This window comes from Melanerpes formicivorus, unplaced genomic scaffold (genome assembly GCF_026170545.1).
Source record: "Melanerpes formicivorus ecotype bairdi unplaced genomic scaffold, bMelFor1.0.p_v2 SCAF_1, whole genome shotgun sequence".
In the NCBI taxonomy this organism is placed as follows: Eukaryota; Metazoa; Chordata; class Aves; order Piciformes; family Picidae; genus Melanerpes; species Melanerpes formicivorus.
Window position 1 is genome coordinate 69,303,151 of NW_027142353.1, and position 22,611 is coordinate 69,325,761.

At 42.4% G+C, this 22,611-nt stretch overlaps 1 protein-coding gene across 28 annotated transcripts in view; it reads right to left on the minus strand.

The window, feature by feature from the left end:
* The window catches only part of DLG2 (discs large MAGUK scaffold protein 2), a 1,097,405-nt gene that overhangs the window by 319,245 nt on the left and 755,549 nt on the right, over positions 1–22,611 (minus strand). For all 28 annotated transcript variants that reach the window (XM_068146154.1, XM_068146173.1, XM_068146144.1 and 25 more), the window contains one exon: positions 4,556–4,725. In XM_068146154.1, coding sequence (XP_068002255.1) covers positions 4,556–4,725 — 170 coding nt within the window. The remainder of the gene's footprint in view (positions 1–4,555; positions 4,726–22,611) is intronic.

Genomic DNA, 22,611 nt, shown 5'->3' on the forward strand with positions numbered 1-22,611 from the left:
CCTGATTATGGCCCTAATTCTGAAAGCAGATGAATAAATGCCCCCAAATATCTTTAAGTGCCCAGATGTGGGTGGAGTGAACCTGATCAGAATGTCAGGCTGGATGAATTTAGCCAGGTATGTGAAAGAAAAGGATCCTTACAAAGAGAGACATAGATGCTGATCAGACCAGAGTCTTCCCATCTAAAACCCAGTAGAAAGAAGGGCAGCTCTAGCTATCACTACAAGCCTCTGACACAGCTCAAACACTGTAGTGAGAATTACTGTTACCATGAAGAGTGTGTGAAATGAATCCTGTTTCTCTCTGACACTATACTCAGGCCACCAGAATCTCCAGACGGTAGAATCAGCTATCCTTTACACTGCTCCTTGTTTTCTCTGTTTCCAAGCCTGCCATTTCTCCCCCAGCTTTCCTGCTACATACCCTAACCTGCGTTTCTGCAGCTGTGCTGTCTTCTAAGACATCACATTTCCTATAGAATTGAGTTCAGAAGCTTATTATGTGATCCAGGGCTGCAGCAGTTGCTGGAATCATTATTTTTCTTCAGATACATAACTTCACAGTAAAATATTGCACAACCTCTGTGTTTGACTGAGTGCCAGAAATGTTTTACAGTGGTGGAAATCCCCTTTGTTGGCTGATCCTTAGAAAAAAACAATTGGAAAAAATCCAGTTTAATTACTATAGCTAATCTTACATCAAAAGTAGTACTCAGTACTCCTGGTTTTACTACAGAGGAGATTTGTGGGGTGATAGGACAGCATGAAAACCCTAGAGGCCAGCGGAAGTGCTTTGGTTTAAACTCCTTCAGTCAAATGTAATAGAATGGGTTTGAGCACTGCAATCTCTGAGTAGTGACTGAAGTCTGTGATTCACTAATTGTGCACAGATTCTTTCCAAGGCCTTACAGGAGGACAGTACACAAGTTATATTACAAAGCTGAACAGCACCATGAAATTGCTTTGCTTTGAATGTCTGCATGTTTATTTCCCAGCAGCAAATACTGCAGTGGAGGCAATCCTTTCTCATTGCTCTTAGTCTTGTTATGTTTCCACACAGAGCAAGAGAAGAATATCACTTAAGGACAGGATTTGCAGTAGTGTCTAAATTCTACTGATTTTCAGTAAGAAAGGTCCATTGTCTGTCCTTCCTCTCTTACAGCCCTCAGCCACCACAAAGACCTGGCTGCTGAAGCCTGCAGTGTCCTGAAAGTGACTGGAACACAACATCTACTGTTTACTGCTAAATGCTATGCAAAGCCAAACAGTGAATCACTACAAACGCACCTCTGACTGTAGAGACACACAACATGCATACAAAAGCACGAGAAAGAGAGCAAGATCCTGCAATGATCACAGCAGTTGCCTTCAAGCCACAGACTACAGACATCAGCAAATACTATCAATCAGGTGTGGGATACTGATGAATGCGGAGCTTTAAATGCACACACAGCTGCAGGTCTGGGTGAAACCTTGTTTTTTTCTACTATGCCACTCATTTGTGCCTTTGTTTACCTCCTTCCCCAAAAAGGCAAGATGAAGTGTTACACAGGATGCTGTTTTGTAAAGCAGCACAACAACTGCATGCAGGTCTCCCTTAGGAAGGGAGTAGTTGGCTGCCATATGCCCAAAGCCATTCACAGACCTTCCCTTCTCTCAGCCTGTCTTCACAGGAAAGATGCTCCAGCCCTTTGATCACTCTGGTGTTCCTGCTCTAGACCTTCTCCAGCAGATCCATGCTTCTCTTGTGTTGGGGGCCCCAGGGATGGACACAATTGCTCCAGGTGAGTGCTCACCAGAGCAGAGGAGAGCAGGGCAGAATCACCTCTCCATAGTTTTATGATACATGTTTAACTTACTATGCTCACAATGGATATGCAAAACTAACCTATGTCTTTTATCTGTAGGTTACTAGCAAGAAAACTAACATCCACTTCAAAACAATAAATAAACCCCCCTAACTTCTCTGGGGTCATATCTTGTAAACCCCTCGTCCTGAGTACTTGAGATAAAATAATATTTGTATTAAAACCTTGCAACATTCCTTCCTTATCACCTTCAAGTGCTGACAGATGCGATCTACTGCACAGAGAGAGGCAGGCTAGTGATCTCCAAGTTGACGTGGTACTAGAGAAGCCAAGACTTGCTCTCATGTGGTACATTCTCAACACAGCTAGGAATGAATTCCACAGGTACTGAGTTTTATACTGACTGAGACAGGCAGGGGAAGATATTTGCTGCTCCGGATTTAGTACGGAACAGCCTCGTCTAAAACAGATTCACTTTCTTTATTCACTTTGTTAGCAGGAAGGAAAGGATGGAGGGAACTATCATGCTGATTGAATTTGGAATCCTGCTCTGTACAATACCACATCCCAGTTTCACTCTGGGGAGTGAAAAACACTCTCCATACACATACCAAGGTGTTCCTGCACTGCATAGTAATGGTGTGAAAAGGGAGCTCACAGATAAATCACTTGATATGTGAATCGATGAACATCACATGAGTAACTGGCACCGAAACCCAGAGCAAAGATGCACAGGTTTGATTCTCAACTTCTGCCCAGAATTTTCTGCCTCTCAATAGAGAATTCATTTTTTATGAAAGAAAGGAAGGCTGCCATGGAGATTATAATTGGTATTGATTAGGTTGATGACCAATCTACAACCTGTTTTCTTCATTCTGCTGTTTTGATCTGTGGCTGTAGAAAGCATAAAAGGGTGTGCTTGCTTACTGCCTAGCCACTTCTTTAAAATCCAAGTTTCCAGCTAAATCATTTCCATAACAGTGAAGTGAAAATTGAAAACCAAACCCAAACAAACCAACCGAACAAAGCCAGAAAAAGCCACCTCATCCTAACAAGAAAGTCCCCCATTTAGAGCATGTAACTGCAGCAAACTCCACATAGGAATAGAGCTATGGAACGATGCTTGCAGCAAAGCTGGCTGTACAAGATGCTTCTTAGGTGTCTACTCCTATACAAAAATAAGTGCCAAAAGAAATGGTTGCAGACATTGAATCAAACCAAAGATGATGCAAAGGCGTTTTGGACGACCATTGCCTCTCTTGGCTTCTCCCCCAAGGCAGCAACAAATTGGTCAGAGTGAATGATTTTTACTGTTGCATCACAACCTGGAAGGATGTATTCATTTTATTTTCTTTAGCCTCAGGTCAGTCAGACTGCCACATCACACATCACACGTTTAGCTTAATTCCAAAGCTGTAAACCCACCGCTGCCGACACCACGATTCTGAGTTCACACACGTACAGAATCTCATTAGAGATGCTGTTCTATTAGGAAGTCAATTTAGCATTGTAATTGACCACAAGAACCCAGACTTTTGGGGTTTTACTCTCAGATGCATGTCTAAATATATCTTACTGCTGGCCAAGAGCAGAGCACGAAGAGCACACTGCTGTGTCAAACAACCACGATGCACGTAGAAGAGGCATAGTGCAATGCTGGAAACCCTGCATGACCTTTGCATGCTGTGAGGGGATAATCTGCACATTGTCACCAGGCTTTGGAACAAGCATGCTCCATTACTGGCATGAAAAATAATGGGAAAGAACACTGTCATGAGAGGAGATGTAAGGGAAACCTCTGAAAAGGCTACAGGCTACCCTCTGTAGATAAAACAGGAAGAATAATCTCCTGTGTGTGGCATATGTTGAGGCACAAATTTCTGCATTTCATATTTCTGCCATTAATTAAAGACTTGCTTATAAAGCAATTATTATGGATCAAAACATCTACTGCTCTTCATTCTATCCACAAGCACTTTGAAAACATCCAATTAGCTATGAACTGAAGTACAGTCCCCAGAGGGAAATCTCAGGCTAGAAAAACGAGAAAATGGAACTTGTTAAAAATGACACTTCTGCAAATAAAGCCTTGCTGCAAAGGGAGGGTGAAAAGAAAACAATCACAGTTTGCACTACTGCTTCCAGAAAGGGAAGGGGGTTGTGGTTTTTCTGTGACCAGAATATTCTCTGTAAGTGATAAAGCTATCTAGACTAGTGACGGCCTCGTGCTGGACTTCCATGTAATTTTGGTGAAGTCTGCAATCAAATTCTCCTATGTCTCTGGGTGCATTCATGTTCTTGTCTTGCTCCAAAGACAACTGTAGAAGAAACTATTAACATCTAAGCAGAAAGGATAAGTTGAATAATCATAAATCCTCTGAAAAAGGGAGAATTCAGAAACTGCACTCAACAGCAGCTTGAATGAAAAATCAAAGGGCTCAGTATAGAAACCTTAGAGGAGACATATTTGCTGTCAATGTAAAGCATGGTATCTCTGCATCTTGCATTTCTTCAGAAGGTAACAAGCCATCTCTAGAGTAAGCATCAAATGAAACAAATCACAAGCCCTTGACTTGCTTTATATTTCAGGAAGAGTCACGCAACCATGAGGTCAGGTTCTGCCAGCCTAACTTAACTGCATTTTAGCACTTGAGAGATCAACCAGTTGAATCCACAAAGCCAGATGCCAGCTGAGCTACAAGAGAGGTGAAGCATCATGTTTAAAATGGATTCATTTTCATATTTACCTTTAGGTCCTTTGAACAACTTGATCTCCACCACGGTCTCCAGAATAGGTCTCCTCCTGCGGACATACAATCGCACTATGGATCCAGCCTCCTTTAGGGCCTCCACGGCTTTGCTGTGTGACACCTCGGAGACGTCCACCTCGTTCACGCGCAAGATGCAATCGTTCACCCTGTAAGGAAAAAGGAGACTCATAAATCTAACTGCTTCAGCTGTGACTCTGGACCAAGGAGTGTTTTGTCAGTAGTGCTGTAGAATGAACACTTCTTTGGGAAGACTGCCAGATGACAGATTTGATGTGAAATACTTCATCATCAGTGTGACCCAAACAGAAGGCTTAGTCCCTCTAAAAGGCCTACCTGATTCAGACTAAAAGCTACCTAATCACCCACACCTAACGTTCTCCTTCAGCAAGTGTTGGATCCACTAGAGTGATATAAAGTAGCAATAAGCAACTTGTCCTTACAGGCTTCATTGAAACAGTGCTTGCTAAACAATACAATTGAGGTGCAACATTTGTGCTCCATACTGCTACTGCTACAGTTCTCTTAAGGAAATCAGTCAATTTAATTTAGTAGAGAGACCACTAACTGTTCAAACACCTTCTTAAATCTCTCATATTTCTTTAGCAAAGCCAAAGAATTCTAAATTGTCAAAATGAAAGAGGTGTCCTACAAAAAGCAGACAATTGAGAATGTCTCATGGCAAATAATTTGAGTAGCTTTCATTTAACTTTTCACCACTGGGTGTAGGTGCCAAGAGCTGCTAGGTGGTTACAGCATTGAGTTTTCATAGAATACTCATACAAATTCCCTCATATTCTTACTTTGGGCATTTACTACGTTAATGATGATGAAATAATACATCCAGCCTCAGAGATTCCTGGTTAGATGCAGTAGTATTCTCCTTATCTGTCAGACTTGTCCAAGTTGGGAAGGAAATATATACCATGAGAAGAGCAAATCCATCTCCAAAGCAATAGGCTAATGGATTTACTGCTGACCCATCCCTTCTTTGCAAATGAGGGCAAGTGAGAAGAACAAATGCCATAGAACTAGATGAATTGAAACTCCATTGCTCTTGTGAAGTACATTTATTATGAGATTCGTCTAAGTATTCTGGGTACAGAAGGAAAAGGCATTGGTAAATGAATGTGTTCTGCATGTCTGAAAAGACAATCAGCAAAGAAAATATAGCTTGCTAAAAATATTCCTGTTTCCACTATGTTTCTATACATAAGGAGCAACTATCAGATGTTACTCTCTCCAGCAAAAGAACACTGAACTTGAGCTCAGAAGTCTCAGCACAAGAAGGGAGAATGAAGCCTTACCAGAAGTCCATCTGAACTCTGAGAATTGAGGGTGGATTTTTGTTACGTTCTTGTGCTGCTGGTTTTGTTTGAAAACAAACCAAACCAAAGCACCAACAAAAGACCACAAGCATGTTGATAGCAGGCTGTATCTGACAACTGCTTGAATTTGGAAAAGACAAAGAAATCAATACTTCACTTCTGTTCAAAAACACTCCAGAGCAAAGTCTGCAGCTTCCTCCAGTGGCTGGCTTTGCTGCTTTCCTTCAGTGCCAGAAGTATTAATTTTCCCAATGTTTAATTGTGATTTGGCTGTCAATTTAATAAGTGCTCTAATAGAACTTGCTTCCTTCTGTTAAATAAATCATGAATACATCCTGCTAGTGCTTCCCACTCAGAAAGACAGTGATTATGTCTAAGCTGCTGCTCTTTCTATAAATGTTACTATAGATCTGATTCGCACTAAATTCATGATTCTTACTGTTGTCATACCTGGAGTATAATTTGTTGTACCACGCTTAATGAGCAAACTGTAGGAGCCATGCCACTGGCTGGTTATGAAGATGGAAATGTTAGACAAGATCATAAAAACAAACAAAAGTAGGATTACACTTATTTTGTTTTTGTGTACTCTGTGCTTTGTATTGATGAATATTGGTATTCTCAACCCTCTCTACCTCATGGCTGTAGTGATACCTCGATAAGGTGCTTGGTTGCATGGTTTAGTTGATTAGGTGGTGTTGGATGATAGGTTGGACACGATGATCTTGAAGGTCTCTTCCAACCTATTCTATTCTATTCTATTCTATTCTATTCTATTCTATTCTATTCTATTCTATTCTATTCTATTCTATTCTATTCTATTCTATTCAATTCTATTCTATTCTATTCTATTCCATTCCATTCCATTCCATTCCATTCCATTCCATTCCATTCCATTCCATTCCATTCCATTCCATTCCATGCAAAAGCATGTCTTTTGTAAAAGTCAACAAACAACATGGCATTAATGTGCCACAATCAGCAAGCTATGGACCTTGATTTACTGAACAAACAAGAGCTCTTGGAAAAGAACATTTACACCAAACCAGAAATCTTGGTTTTGGGTCTAAAATTTGCCTTTCTAAAGGTTGCATTTGTAAAACAGTAAAACTACCTTTAGGGGAACATGCTCAGATTAGTATTGCTGGCTTGGGATGGATATGAACACAGAGCTGGTCCAGCATCACAAATATTTTCATGCAGAGCAATTTGTTTGTGCAAAATTGAAGCTTTGTCAGTGCAGAAGGACAATTATCCTGTCCAATCTGCTATGATGAACACATCCAGTGTTAAACAGCCCATTATACCCTTCCAAACATGCAGGCTCTTTTACTGCCCCAGACAGAAAGTTACAAGGTTTTTCATAGAGAAAAGAAATGCAATGCACATAGAGGTATGCACATATATGTGTGCCTGTGGAGTTCTGCGGGCTCTAAACCAAGTTTTTGGAGGGCATGCTGACCCAGTAATTGATCAACAGAACATAATGATCTCAGAGGTCTGCAAATATGCCTTGAGAGATATTCAGACTTCCAGAGCAGCAGATCCATGCTGCAGTGAAATAAAGGACATAAACTGGTGAGATGATTCCAATCTTCATTACAATGGCTAAATGCTTCTTTTATTGCTATGAAGCTAGTAGCTCCAGAATATATATATATATATATATATATATATAGGGTGTTTTTAATCAGAAGCATAAGGCAATTCTAAGATCAAAGCAAACCATTATCGTTAAAAACTCAGATGATCTCGGAGAACAGACTCAAACAAGAAAGCTGAGGCAACATCACAGCACAGATGCTAACAAAATGCACAAGTGTTACAGTACTGTTGTAGCATCATGCAGTTACAAGGACCCTGGTTCCTAAAATATAGAACTCCTGCTACACTCATGTCATGACACTCACCATTTACACAGCAATTATGAGGGAGAGTTCACTCTTAAGGGGGAAGGTGAGGGGGGCACACGGTTACCAAGAGTTGCTGCTACCTTTAAAGCAAATAAGGGGTTGGTTTAAGGGAAAAATAATGTTCTTTAAAGGCTTCTTCAAAATTTGTTCTAAACCAGAATACCTTCATCTCAGTTGCATGCTTACTGCTTTCAAGAAACTCTGCAGCCATCCTTGGAAAGCTGATATCTGCTTCAGCCCAGTTGTAAGCAAACAAGACAAGTACAATCCTCAGGCACTTACTAGAGATATAGTAGGTGACAACTGGTAATGATCATTCTGTTCACTTGTGCTATGCAATATGGTGCTCTGAAGAGAAATCCAAAGCAGCCTAATATGGCAGCAAAGCGCCCCAGAAGACCAAACGGTCCTGCCCAGGCACATTAGCCCACTTGCAGCTCCGTACAGGAGCTGGTTGGAAACAACTACAGACTCAAGAACAAGTGAATGATCTGTGCTCAATGGGACAGCATCATGGTGCTAAAAGCTACAGTAATCCACAGGGCTTAGCTCTCATCCAGATACCTCCACACTAATTGGCAGCCCACAGTGCACAGCCCTGCTTCCCACAACAGAGTTTTCTATTACATGAATAGATTATTTCAAAGCAAATCTCATTAGTTTTTTATTATTTGCCTTTCTAGAGAAGCTTAAATTGATACAGACTTTATTAATTCGGTAGTCAAAGCCTAGAAATCAAGACAAAAGTATTATTACTAAGAGAGAATCAGAGCAAAACTATGGAATATTTTGGGTCAATATATAGCTTCATATATCAGTGTGGAGCTACCAGGCAGACACGAGGAGTAAAGGAGGGAAGCACTAAAGTTTCACTGTGTTCCTTTGCTCCTGCTTTGTCTAACCGTTTTAGTTCAAGTTTCCCTATACAAGAGCTGATGCTTTCTGTCTCCCAGAGGTTACAAGAACACGTATGACAAGCTGAGAGGACTGATTCTTACCTTTTCTTCAAGAGATCAGTGAATAATAACATCAAAACGTTACCCGACCCTAGGAGAATCAGTCTAGTCCTTAGTTAGGGAAACTGACTCTGCCCCAGTATTATGGCTTTGAATTCTATACACACCCTTCCTGTCTCATAGTAAGTACAATTTACAGCACAGGGGTAAAAAATTATTGGCACCAGCTCACAGAATTTCTTTCCAAGAGGAAAAAATTATATTTTTTGGAATGTCAACTAAGAATTCAGAGCAAAGGCTCTCAAATTTACTACAGCAGGTTTCAGCTCTGCCTTTCCAATTACAGAACACAGAGCTAACACTAAATGCCAATGATATGTATATACCATAGGGTATACTGTTTCCTTAGGTATAATGATCCTCAGACACATGATCCAATTTCAGTAGCAAACTCACATACACCCTCAGGCCCTCTTCTGACATTGTAAAGTAGTGTAAAGCTGCTATGCCTATTTTGAAGAGAAGAGATAACATTTAGCAGTAAAGAAAATGCTGGCTGTTTCTGGAAGCTGGAGAGGATCTAGTGCTTATGAAAACTTCCACTGAAGGCACCAGCCCATCCCAGCTCCAAATCTGACACAGGTTGTTTTGTAATGAAATTCCAAATGCCTCATAGAGAATTGTCCCTGACTGAAAATAATACTTGATAAAAGTTATTAGTGGGGGGAAATTAATTATGACTGACATAACCGAATTAGAGATGAACTGGATAAAACACTGAAATCCTGTGAGTGGTTTTGGTTTAAATATATCTGTAAGGACTGGTGCAAGAAAGTGGAAAGCCCTTTGCACCTAACATGGAAGCACTATTTGAAGTCTTAAGTCTAACCTACAGTTCTAGTGAGAGCAGGATTGCCTTCAGTTCTGAGGAAAGTGAATGAGTACTAACCTCACAATGGTTCACCTGTGAGAGAAATAAAACTGAAAAGTCCTTCAAGCATCTGAGGAGCTTAGCAAGTGGCATGAGCAATGGCAGTGGGGTAAACTGAACAAATAAATACATAATCTTTCCCCCCAGAGTGCTGGCTCAGTGCCACCCTGACTCTCCTTGTGCATCCTTCAGCTGGCCACTTCTTATTTTTGATGATTTTCACCCAGAGGATTAAAGCTCTACTGGATCTCACTTCCTTTATCTCACACTCAGAGTGTAAATAAACTTCCCAGGGAGGAGTCTACACCTTCTTGGCTCATCCCAAACAAAACCCAGCCTTCAGTATAGCCTCTAGGCATATTCAGCATAAATAACAGATAACCAACAAAGGCAGCTCCCTACCTTGTCCTGGCTGTACCCACCCTAGTAGCTAATCTTCAGAAGTGAGAGATGAAGGGCAAACACTTCCACCACGCACAAAGGTTGTGTTCTCTCTGTGTGTATGCAAAGACAGGAACTGAACTCTTGCACAGCATTCCTGCAAGTGAATACACCCAAAGAGATCCTTTCTCCACCTGCACTGGCAAACCTGTTTTGGTGTGTTGGCCATCAGGAGCCTGGAGGCTGGAGCAGAGCTGAGCTACCAAGTCTTGCTGAAAAGCAAGGCATGCTGGTTTAAGCCTAGTGCCATGCTTCTGCAGCCTCACAACTCTGGACTGCAACTGAAATGATTTTCATCCCAATGGCTGACATTAAAAGATCCTATGAATAGACTTTGCTTCAACATAATGGAAACTCTGTCCTTCAGCCTACTACCAGCCTTCAGCCCACAGCTGCCACCATAAGGTTTTGGAGAGTGACCTGAAAATGTGCTAGCTACCCCCACTCTTCACTCAGCTGAAGTTTTGCAGTGTTTTCTTTGTTGCTTTGGTTTGGCTTTTTGTTTGTATGGGAAAGAGCCACCTGCCTTTCTAAGTGAAAGTCAACCTCCAATGTCCTGACTAAATGAAAGTGCAAGAGAAGTTGAGGAGCAGTAGAAAAAGTCTGCACATGTGGATCCAGCTCACTCCCTCTGGATCAATGCAGTATCTCAGTCTTTTTTTCTGCCTCCTACATCCAGGACCCACTAGTACCAAGCCTCAGCCTTTGGTGCCCAGAAGGTTGCACAAGAGAGCAAAACCAACAAAGGAAAGTCTGCCTTTCTATACCACGAATCCAGTGATGATTTCTGAGGTACGCATTTCACATCCAGGAGGGTCTAAGTTCACACCAGGGTGACATGTAGACATGCTATCAGAGGACTTTGAGCTTTATTTCACTTCCAGAACAGAGACTGGAACCCAAATTGTCAAACAGTAATTCAGAGTTCAGAAAACACTTCTGAAATTCAGACTGTGCTGTTGCCAGGGATGACCGTGTGTTTCCACCTCCTGCTAATGCCATGACCTTGCTGAGACCTGTGATACAACCAGCACAGCTACTGAAATCTCCTAAGAGATTTACTTTTATTGTCCTTCACTTTTTTTAGTTACTCCTGAACTTCATTTCAGACAGCAGCCTTCTTAATGCAGTGCCAGTGTGTAAGGGCCTGCCCGAGAGCAGCTGCATTTACAACACAAGTGACTGGTAGCAGTATCTGTAACAATGTTCTCAGAGCATACATAGCAGCTCTCTGCCCCTCTCCCAAGGTTTCATTGATAACTCTTAACTTCTGTTTTTGAAATTACAATTCAGAAGCAGACAGCATACTGCACTTTATAGTTAGGAAGAGAAAAGTCCCTGCAGCTTTGAGACTGTTAGAAGAAAGCATATTGAGAAGCTTGAACATGTTCCTGTTCACACGGTTCCAACAGAGGACACATCAGCATTTGCCTTTTCACCTTTTGGTTTATTTTTGTCTTACAGCCTTTAGCTTCACACTCCAGGCACCAACTTGACTAAAAAGCAGTTTATCTGTTGTTTAAAATACTTTGCTTCATTTCTGCATTCTAGCCTAGCTCTGAGAACTTCCTGGCCAAGGCTGAGGCTCTCCTTCATTTAACCCTTAGACCACACTGAGCAGATACTTTTATCCTTTTAGGCAGTGTGTCTTTACCACAGGGTTTCTGTTGGTTTGGAAGACTTTCTGTACACCTCACGGTTGAATATATTCACCAAGTTAATTGCTAGCATCCAAGGGATTCTGACCCCAAAGACAGCTCATATTACATCAAATGGGCACAGTGAAATCCCATGCAGAGATCTCCAAGCTAGCTCAGACACTGACAGAGGTGGTCCAGTGTGGAAATCCACACAGGTCGCTATTTTCCATGTCTACAGCCAATTACCACTGGCAAAAGGCCATATTAAGGCAGCACTGCAGGGCTGAGCTTATTTAGTGATACCTTAAGGTCCCAAAAAATCTGCCATGCAGTGACTGATTTCACGAGGGGGCCTATTACTGGCTACCAACAGGAACAGAAAGAGAAAAGATCAAAGAACAGACACAACCTTGCAGTGCAAAAACTTCTGCTATAGATTTAAGTCAGAGACTGGCTCCTGTCAGCTGGACTGCTGCAGAGATACAAGTAGGCATCAAGGCAAGACAGACACCAAGGAGGTTTGCACCATAGCCTCCTAGCTGAGCCTTGCTGACAGCATCGTTACTGAGAGGCAGAAATCAGGCCCCTTGCCTAGTGGAAACAATTGTCCCTGCTACCTGAGCAGCCACACTGCAGGGGAAGGCTGGAGTTAACATGTGCAGAGTAAGCTGTTCACTGACCTAAACTGTAAAAGCCATATGAAGTGATGATCCAGATGAGGGCTTCAGCCAGGCTGCTGCTCCTTTCCAACAGTGGCAAAGTGTTAACACAATAGTTATCCACACGTTCAGCTGCTGCTGTCTGGACTTCCCTGAACCAGAGAGACTCTTTCGTTTTGTGTTTTTTTCTTTCAATGTAATAACCTTGGATAGATTCTCCTTCCACGACTGCTTTCAAAACCCACATACAGTGTTTTCTGTCAATGGATTCCACAGCTTTGCTGCAAGTCAAGTGACACCTCCTTATGGATATTTCATTAATGTTCCCCCAATCCTTTTGCCAGAAGGGAAAACCACATTGCTCCCTACTCATTCTGTTTCTCTCCTCTAGTTAGGAAACTGGACACAATCTCTTATGTCTAGTGACTGGTTTTCCATCGTAAGAAAAGAAGCCCTGCTAGACAAACTCTTCCAGGCAAAGGCACACAGCTGAGCTACTGCTAGCACTGACTCCAGAGATGGAAACCACCCATCACCACCCATCTTTCTATTTATCTGATTGCCTCTTGGCTGCAACACCTACAGATTTATAACTGAACTCTGAAAAAAAACTGCAGTTCAGATCAAAGTTGATTTTATTACTTTTTTATTGCCTTTTTTTCCTGACAAAAATGACATTTTTTAAGGCAAAATAATTTTTCCAGTCAAGCAGAAAATACATTTCATTCCAACATGCCTTAGATGAAAATAGGATTTAATGCAATAAAATAATGTGAGACAGCTGGGGTTGGACTCCATGATCTCAGGAGGTCCCTTCCCATCCCTAACATCCTGCGATCCTGTGATCCGGTTGTGGAAACAAAGAAGCAAAGCAACAATCTGCTGCCCTGTTACCCAATACAAGCTCCTAGAAAAACGCTCCAACGACCCTTGCTCCCACTGCTGAAGTTGTGCTTTGTACAGCGTAATGCACTTAAACTGCAGTCAAAGTCTCCCATTAGTCAGGAAAGCATCCTCGATCTGAAGGCCAGAAAGAACTTCTGCTTCTTGTTTTGACTTGATGAAACCTTTAAATGTATTATGGAAATTCTAACCACAAAAGAAACTTCTGCTGGAAGACTGACATTGGGCAGTACTCAGGACACTGAGAGAGAGGAGACCCTGGTCCACAACCTCCACCTGACTCTCGAAACAGAAAGTTGACTGCAAGGATGCTCTGGCCCAGTTAAAATTAACTTGTCTTTGAAGAAATGAAACAACTTTGTGAATAAAAGATAAAATATATTGGTTTCATGGTGAGTCCATCTAAATGGTCTAATTGCTCCTCTGGTAGACATCAGCTTATGTTCCCCAGAGAGAGAAGGATGGTGAATGCAGGTTTCCCTTCAAAGGTGAGCTGAAAGGTGATTTTGCTCCCACTGCAGCCTGATTCACTCTTTTCCATTTGCCACTGAAAAGCAATTTCAACCTCATTTTGCATCAAAAAATGTTTGCTCAGCTTTAGCATAGTATTCTGAAGTGGTTGTAGACCTGAAATTTGTAGATAGCAAAATTAAATACAGTGATGCAGGCACCACTTCACTGAGAGCTGCCCACAGGGCAAGGGAGACTTAAAGAATAGCTTATTTAAGTAATTACAAGTCAAATATAGAAACTATGTAAGTCAACTATATTGCAAAAACTTGCAAAAATGTACCACTGCCAAATGCATTAAGCTTGGTGGAAATTACTGAGTTTTAACTCAAAACTTTTTAAGCAGTTAATTCGAGGTGAATTTTCTCTGTAAAGGGCCTTTCCACCACAAAATCACAAATCATTCCAATTCCAAAATCAATAGCTTGACCTTGTTCTTATTGCAAGCTATATAAAAGTTATAGTTTCATAAACCATGTGAATGGTCACTGTATGGAGTTGACTTGCTGTTACTTCCAGTTGATTCATTATTGCCTCATGCAACATGGTCAGTAATACCTAGGACCTAACAAGGGGGGTAAATTCCACATCAGCTCCAAGTGTCATTCTCTCCCTCCTCACCTTAGGACTGAAAACCCCTATACAATTACAGCTTCTCACACATCTGCTTGAAGGGTGATCCAGTAACAACACCACCAAAAAGTGCCTTTCTTTTCCATCTCCTAAAATTCAGAGAGGTTAAGGATTCTTCACAGACAAACCCAGTGCAGACTGGGTAGCAAAACACCACTTGCTTTAATGCTTCCCAGAAGAGTCACATCTTCCAAGCACTTTGAAAAGGGGTGGTTATTAGCTAATGGTAGCTCATTTCACAGGGTGTAGCTACATGGGTTGAGGGACGAGTAGCTGACACCCATTTGATTTCCACACAGAGGAACTCGAACAAACTTTTCATAAAGTCATGGCTAAAACTATCTACAAGAGGAGGACAGATTCCCCCCCTTCATCATAAAGACCCCGAAAGCCAAATGATATCCTATCATTGTACAAGGCTTTTGGAGGTACAGCTGTTCTAAATAATGCATAATGCAATGATTTCCTGTGACATGGAGCCTGCAGTTGCTGCTTGGCTAGTACAACTCCAGGCAAATTAGCTCTATTGCTAGGTAAGCCACACCTACAGCAATTTCACACCGAGTTTAAGTTCACACATTAATCCTTTTGGAATGCCCCCTGCATAAGAGAAAATTCCTCTTCCCGAAGCAGAAGTCATACCCTCTTCAAGTACAGTCAGGGACTGCGATACACAAACACACGCCAAGGTAAAGCTGCTGGGATGGGGATGAGCCCTCCCCTTTGCTACACACACCAGTATGAAAAGACAAATCAAAGCAATTCTTAACCCATAAAAGACATTTTGTGCCTAGCAGACTGGAGATTCCCACCTTAACCTCCCGGAAATCAGGTGTGGCTTTACTAAAAGCCATAGGTTTGAAATAGCAAAGAAGAGACACGAGAGTGAGGTGGTCTAGGCCAGCAGCTCTCAGATGAAAGTCAGCAGAGGCTGGCCCAATGCCCAGTCAGCAATTGATCAGCCAAGCAGGCCCAATGACCCCACGGTTTTGCTTAAATGTCTGCATTTGTTTGGGAGCTCATGACAGTGGGGGAACAGCAGAGGAAGCAGACAGTTAAGTGTAGGCAAGAGAGTGCAGGAATGGAAGGAGGAACGCAGAGGGTGGTTAGCAAGGATGAGCAGGACACCGGGGCTTGCAGGGGCTCCAGAAGCTTCCCTGAAATGAAGCGGCGGCTCCAGAAGGCTCTCAACCTTTCTTTATTAGTTTCTTTCACCAGATCTATAGCTTTATTTTCTATCCCCCACTCCCAGGATTTTTTACCCCACCCTGCATTTATTCTCCCTTTGCATTTCTCATGGCTTGATCTCCAGCTTTGGTATCCTTTGCTCTTACCACATTTTTCCATTCCTCCGTCCGTTCTAACTCCCCAGTTATCCTCAGTTTCTCTGTGTCTTGTCTCCTGCCACTGCCATGCACGATGCTTTCCTTCTGGAACTACTCCCACTAGCAACCAAGCACAGAAACACTCAGTACGTCCAGACTCCGACGGCAGCTGGGCTTGATCTGGGTGGCTCTGGCAGCCGGCGGAGGCAGCAGCCTCTAATGGTGGCCAGAAGGAACACTGCGCCCAGAACAAGTATTCATGTCTGCACTTCAAAGCCAGAGGCCAAAGTGGGACAGTAGAGTGGCAAAGAGTGAGAAAAAGGAGTTGTAGGTAGCTGTGGGGTGTTGTGAGAGTAAGGTACTGGGATGAAGAAAGGGGAAAGAAAAACAAAACCCTGTGAATCCTGAGATGAATGAAGGCACCAGGAAGCTGCAAAGCTCCTCCCAGCTGCAGGGCTGCTCTGCAGGTAGTGGAAGATGCCCCAGGCTAGCCTCTGTAGGTGTGGTAGTGGGCAGAGACTTCTTCTCAGCCCTGATTTACCCTCCAGTTTAGCTGGCTCCAGTGCCATGCAGTGGCTTTGAGGCCCAGAGCCCAGAGGAGGAGCAGATGTCGTGGCCCAGCCTCGGTGGGTCCAGCCTGGGGGAGGATGAGGCGCTTGCTTGGGACTGAGGTATGCTTTACCTGCTAAATACACCCAAGGACACGGTTGTTCTTTACCCGTAGTTAAAATCACCCCACTGACACTATCACTGTCTGCAGCATATTCAGGTTTGTGCAGGAAAACCAGTTGCAACAGATAACCCAGAAGGCAATTCCAGATTCTGTATTTTTACAAGCACTTTTCATCTGGGCTTCTCAAAGTGCTTTGCAAATATGAACTCGTTTAAACTTCACAACAACTCCCGTGAGGCAAAGATAATGATCAGTATTCCTATTTTACAAATGGGGAAACTTTAGCACAAAAGAGGGCAAGTGTTGCCACAGATCAAGCAGAGCGAGTTGAGAACAAAACTAAGCAGTCCTGCCTCCAAGACGCTTGCACTAACAAGTTTCCAACCCTCCCTTCCGCTCTGGTTTGATTGAGAATAGCTGTTCCAAACAAAGCTGCAGCATTAAAAGCAAATAATGGAGGGGAAAGCATGCACTTCAAGTTCAATAAGAAACTTGCAGCTTCCAAGCATTAGTACCATTAGGTTACACATTCAGAGCTAGCTGCAAACTTTGAGCAGCATGCAAACAGAAGTAGGAAGAAACCAATTCAATCCAATCCAATCCAATCCAATCCAATCCAATCCAATCCAATCCAATCCAATCCAATATACCCAATCCAATCCAATCCAATATACCCAATCCAATCCAATATACCCAATCCAATCCACTCCACTCCAGCTTACTTTTTGTAATGGTGTGATTCAGAGCAACCTGCAGAATGGTGATGTAAGCAACACATCCAAACAAACTACTCACATATCTTTCAAGTTTGATGTTAAAAGACACATGCCATTGGGAAATGCACTTACAATGCCTGCTCTAGTGTCTAGAAGTGGAGCCAGGAAGGTGACAAAAGTGATGAGTAAGTGTGAGAACATGGGGTCTGGCTAAAGTCTGGAAGTCCAAAGTATTTATTCCAACTGCAGCCAAGATTTTGACCAGCACACGAACAAATGTCTCACCATGCAGTAGTGGTTTTGGCCGTCAGAGGCAAAAGCTTGACCAAGCTTTTCCTAAGGAGTTTTGGAATCAGATCTTTGCTGATTATTAAAGAATGATTAAAGATTTTTTTTCTTTTCTTTTCTTTTTTTCAATCATAGCTTAAGTCAGTTCCTTTTTCATCCAAAACCTTTCTTTCAGGTTTGGTGGGAATTGAAACAATGAAGAAATCAGCAGTACCCCAGTGAGTTACACCTGTCACGCACAGAAGCAGATGCGAAAGACGTTTTCCTTGACTAATGCCACTCTCCATAGAGATCTGCTGGTTTCTAAGGTATGCAATCACAGAAGGCCTCTTACTCTAGGCAAATTATCACTGAGCTATTTAAATTTGTAACTCCAGTAGCAGTGCAAACATGTTGATGAAATAATCAGCTGGATTTGGCTGCATGGTGCTCTTCTGCTGCTGCAGTGCTCTAGGGCAATTATAACTTCATTACTAAAGCCACTCTTGGGAAGAGATCACTGTTAACCAGTTTAGTACCATTGCACTGAATACCTGGTGCAGTGGGCATTACAGAACTGCAGTGTATCTAAAGTCCTAATAACACACTGCTTTGCTTAAGTGTTACTTGCAAGCAGTGGTTTCAAATAGTGGAAAATACCTCAGAAACATGTAGGAGGAAGAAACTGACCCTTTCTGTTGCAAAAGAAAATGTCTATAAAATTGTACATTCACCAGTTTGAAATGCCACAAGCCAGTGAGGAGGTTTTTTCTTACCATTAAATTCAGTTCTCTCTGCATGAAAATTCATCTGTTAAAACATACTTTCCCTTTCCTTTCTTGCACTGCATAAACTAATTTTTACAGTCTACCAAATTATTTTCACTGTAGGAAAAGCACAGAGACACACTGGAGCTCTGTATACAGAATGCAGAACTGACCTGGTTGGAAAAGACCTTTGAGATCATCAAGTCCAACCTATCACCCAACACCATCTAATCAACTAAACCATGGCACCAAGTGCCTCAGCCAGTCTCTTCTAAACACCTCCAGTGATGGTGACTCCACCACCTCCCTGGGCAGCACATCCCAAAGGCCAATCTCTCTTTCTGGGAAGAATTTTTTCCTAACATCCAGCCTAAACCTCCCCTGGCACAGCTTGAGACTGTTCTGGTGCTGCTTGCCTGGGAGAAGAGACCAACCCCCAGATGGCTACAACCTCCCTTCAGGTAGTTGTAGAGAGCAAGAAGGTCTCCCCTGAGCCTCCTCTTCTCCAGGCTAAGCAACCCCAGCTCCCTCAGCCTCTCCTCACAGGGCTGTGCTCCAGACCCCTCCCCAGCTTTGTTGCCCTTCTCTGGACACCTTCCAGCTACTCAACCTCTTTCCTAAACTGAGGGGCCCAGAACTGGACACAGGGCTCAAGGTGTGGCCTGAGCAGTGCTGAGTACAGGGGCAGAATGTAATACTGAGTAAGGAATGCAAACTTCACAAAGGAAAGAAGGGGAAAGAAAAAAGCTTCAGGTGGAGAAAAGAGAAGTGGTGAGGGTGACAGAGAATGGCACAGTAACATATTCTGTTGATGGAAAGAGGTGTAAGCTGATGATGTTAACCCCAAGCCATGGTGAGCCACGTTCAGTTCTAATGTATGAAAATCGGATTTTGATGTTTTGGTTTGTTTTGCTTTTGGTTTTCCCCTGCAGATCCCCTGTGGCAATTCTAGCTTTTGGTTTTCTTTTTCTTTTTTTTTTTCATTTTAAATTCCACAGTAGCTCAAAAATGATATGCACAGATACACAGACAAACAGAGTTAATAAGATCAAACTTCCTAACACAAACCAGGACCGAGCAAGCAGTCAATAACTCATGATCTAATTCATGCCTGTCTGCAAAGCAAGCATGTTTTACCTAATGGGGTGAATGTCTCTTTATTAACTTACTACTAAATTATGTACTGAACTAATAGCATTGTCAGAGACCTGTAAACAGTGCAGATATGAATCAGTGTTTTGTGGCAGTGCTGTAATTATAATAACATCCTGAACAAGCTGTATGCCATCGCAGCACACATAGACCTGCTACTGATAGGCTTAATATAAGATCAGAAGTTAACAAACAGGGATTTAGGCAGTGAATCACAAAGCAGACACACTTCTGGTTTGATATATAATGATGGTGAAATAAAGCCAGTTGCCCAAGCTGGATTAGAGACACATGACATGCTTGTAAAGAACATGATCTCCCCTGGGAGTAGTTCTTCCTGTTAATCTGAAAAAGCCCCTATCATCACTCCCATTTCACTTCTTAGTAAGCCATCTAGAGCTACAGATACCAACAGGCAAAAACTGTGTGCCTGCTGCTGCTGGGGTGGTTTAGGTTTCAGACTTTTTGCCCAACACTTTTCACCAGAGTCAAAGCACTGTCAGCCCAGCCCATGGGGCAAAGCCTGAAGGAGGTTCCTTTATTTTGCCAGCTCCCAAGGGGGGACCCGCTTCTGTTTCCTCCTCTCCATTACTTTCCTTTGGGTTTCTCAGACAAAGTGCACAAAGCATAGTTAGAGCAGTGTGTTTCTTAATTCCAGCTTTCAAGCTGTGAATGAAGCGTTAGTATCTCCTCTTTGGCTCACCTTCACGGAAACACAGAACCACTTTCACAAACCTGATCAGAATGCAATCTTTACCTTTTAGGAATTAAAACAAGAATTAACAACAATTTCTTCATTGTATTTCTTATTAACGAAATATGAGAAAGATTCTCCAGAACTACCCTCTTGCTACAAACACAAGGCTAAACTTGTGATCTTTACACACAGCACTGTGGGTTAATTAACAACTGAAGGGAGCACAAATCTCATGTGTTTAAAACCTTTGCTGGTGGGCATTTAACTGAAGACTGTAAGGCAAAGGAATATGAGAGAAGCAACAACTATTCTATTCTAGGATTCCTCCCTGATTTACTAGGTGACTGAGGGCAAATGATTTCAGTTCCTGTCTTCTCACATTAGCATGTGTATTATGTTTCTTTCACTGCAACAAATCACTTTGAGCTGGGGGAAAAAATCCAACGGAGCTAACTATTCTGGCGATGCTAGAACAACACAGCATGCCTTAAAAATGCTGCAGTATCACAATTCTAAGCCTCCTGACAGTCAGTAATTAAAGTAATACCAGGAAAGACACATTTACAAAAGAAAGATAAAACACTGCAGCCTTAGCAGTTTTTGACCTGTGGGATTCAGACAGCTGCGGGTACCTGTGCTGTTACCCATCAGCCTGTCAAAACCAGCTCTGAGCTGAACTGCTTTCCTTAGTGTCAAGTTCTTACAGATACCCACACTCACAGGTCCACAAATGGAAAAAGACTGGAAACCAGTTTCCTCGAAGAAAGAGTGAAACACTTACAGGTCCGGGCAGCTTACCAGGGCAATGTGCCTCTGGGCACAACCGCTTTCTTCCCTTTGACTCACCACTCCAATCAACCCTCTTTTCCTCTAGTACAGCTAAGGCTCAAGTATCACAATAACCTTTGGAGCAACGTTAACCCTTGAAATTCTGTTTCAAGGGCATTCAAATACCTGCAAAGAAACCTGGAAAAAGTCACATGTGCAGTAACTAATTTTTTCATCACAGCTCAGTGAGATTCCTGTGACCAAGAGACTGGAATAAAACACATGGTTTGAACCCTTGTTTTACTCAAGACTCTTCTATTCATATCTCTCTCTTTTAGATACTAACGCCTTTCAAACTTGCCTTCACATGAAGGCAAAGTGTATTTTCTGATAGCAGCAGACAAACAACTCTCACAGACCATTCTTTTTGTGGACAGAGTTTTCAGAGCAATGCATCCACCGTCAGACCAGAGTCAGACTTGTGAGAAGCTATAAACGGAAAGAATGAGTCTCGAATCAAAATGCTTTGGGTTTGTGACTGCTGAGATGAGATTCCTATTTCAGGAGTCTCTGCTTTTTTAAACTTGTCCTTAATTGAAAGCTTTTCATTATGCTTTTACTCTGTTTTGGTCCCATTATACCACTGCCCTGTGCTTCTAGCTTCATACTTGTTGTCACAGAGAATGATGACGTTTGAGATGTGTGTTGCCTCCTTTTAGAAGCCAGAATGTCACTTACGATCAATAAGTGTGAACAGAAGGAACTACTGAGGTAGTCTATTGAAGCTCTTTGCTTTATCTACACAATTGAGCCAACCACTGTATTTATTTTTCTCTGACACAAACTCAAACAAAACAATGAAAGGCACTGAGCCATAAATTACTGGCATTCTCTTTCTTCCAGACAGTAAAAGAGATCTAAATTGAGAGCTTTTTGTATTAAAAAGGAGCTGTTTGCCCACGGATGACTGAGATTTCTGAGACAGAACCAGAAAACCTGAAAAGATCAAACTGTTGTGAGAAATTGTCCTTCAGCGCAGCAGGAACGGCTGCTGCTTCTCTGTCATTGGCTTGAAATGCAAAGCCCCAAAGCAAAATGGTCTGCAGCATTCCTTCAGAAGAGCCCCGATTTCCAGTTAGTTCCAAGTTCATTACACTCACATTTAGCTCAGCCAGTCAGGAGGTTTTTAGTTTTATGTCATGAACTTCCTTGCTATCTGTGAAACTAAAGAGAGTTTACATGGACAGGATTCCACAAGATCAGGAGCTAGTGCACTTACATAAAATGTCTTCTGAACGCTGAGTTTTTAGTACTTTGGTTCTCACACTAGCTGTGGAAGTCAGTGCATGTCAGGGAAGGCAGTATGTAAACAGGAGTTATTGCCTCCTCAAGGAAGGCTGCAGAGGAGGCTTCTCTCCAGTGAGGAGCATGGACATGAGAAAATGTCATGAAGCTGTGTTCAGGCTGGAATCTAAGGTGTTTGGTCACTGGAACAGGCTCCCCAGGGAACTGGTCATGCCATCAAGCCTGTCACAGCTCAAGGAGTGTCTGGACAATACATTTAGTTGCATGGTGGTTTAGTTTCAGGCAGCCCTGTGAGGAGCAGAGAGCTGGACTCAAGGTGCCTAGCGGCTCTCTTCCAACAGGAGATATTCTGTGACTCTGTGCTTCCGTGCTAGTATTTACAAGTTCATTAAAGCTTTCACTACCAGGAGTCTTTTATTAACATGAATGTAGCCTAGAGAAGTTGCCATCC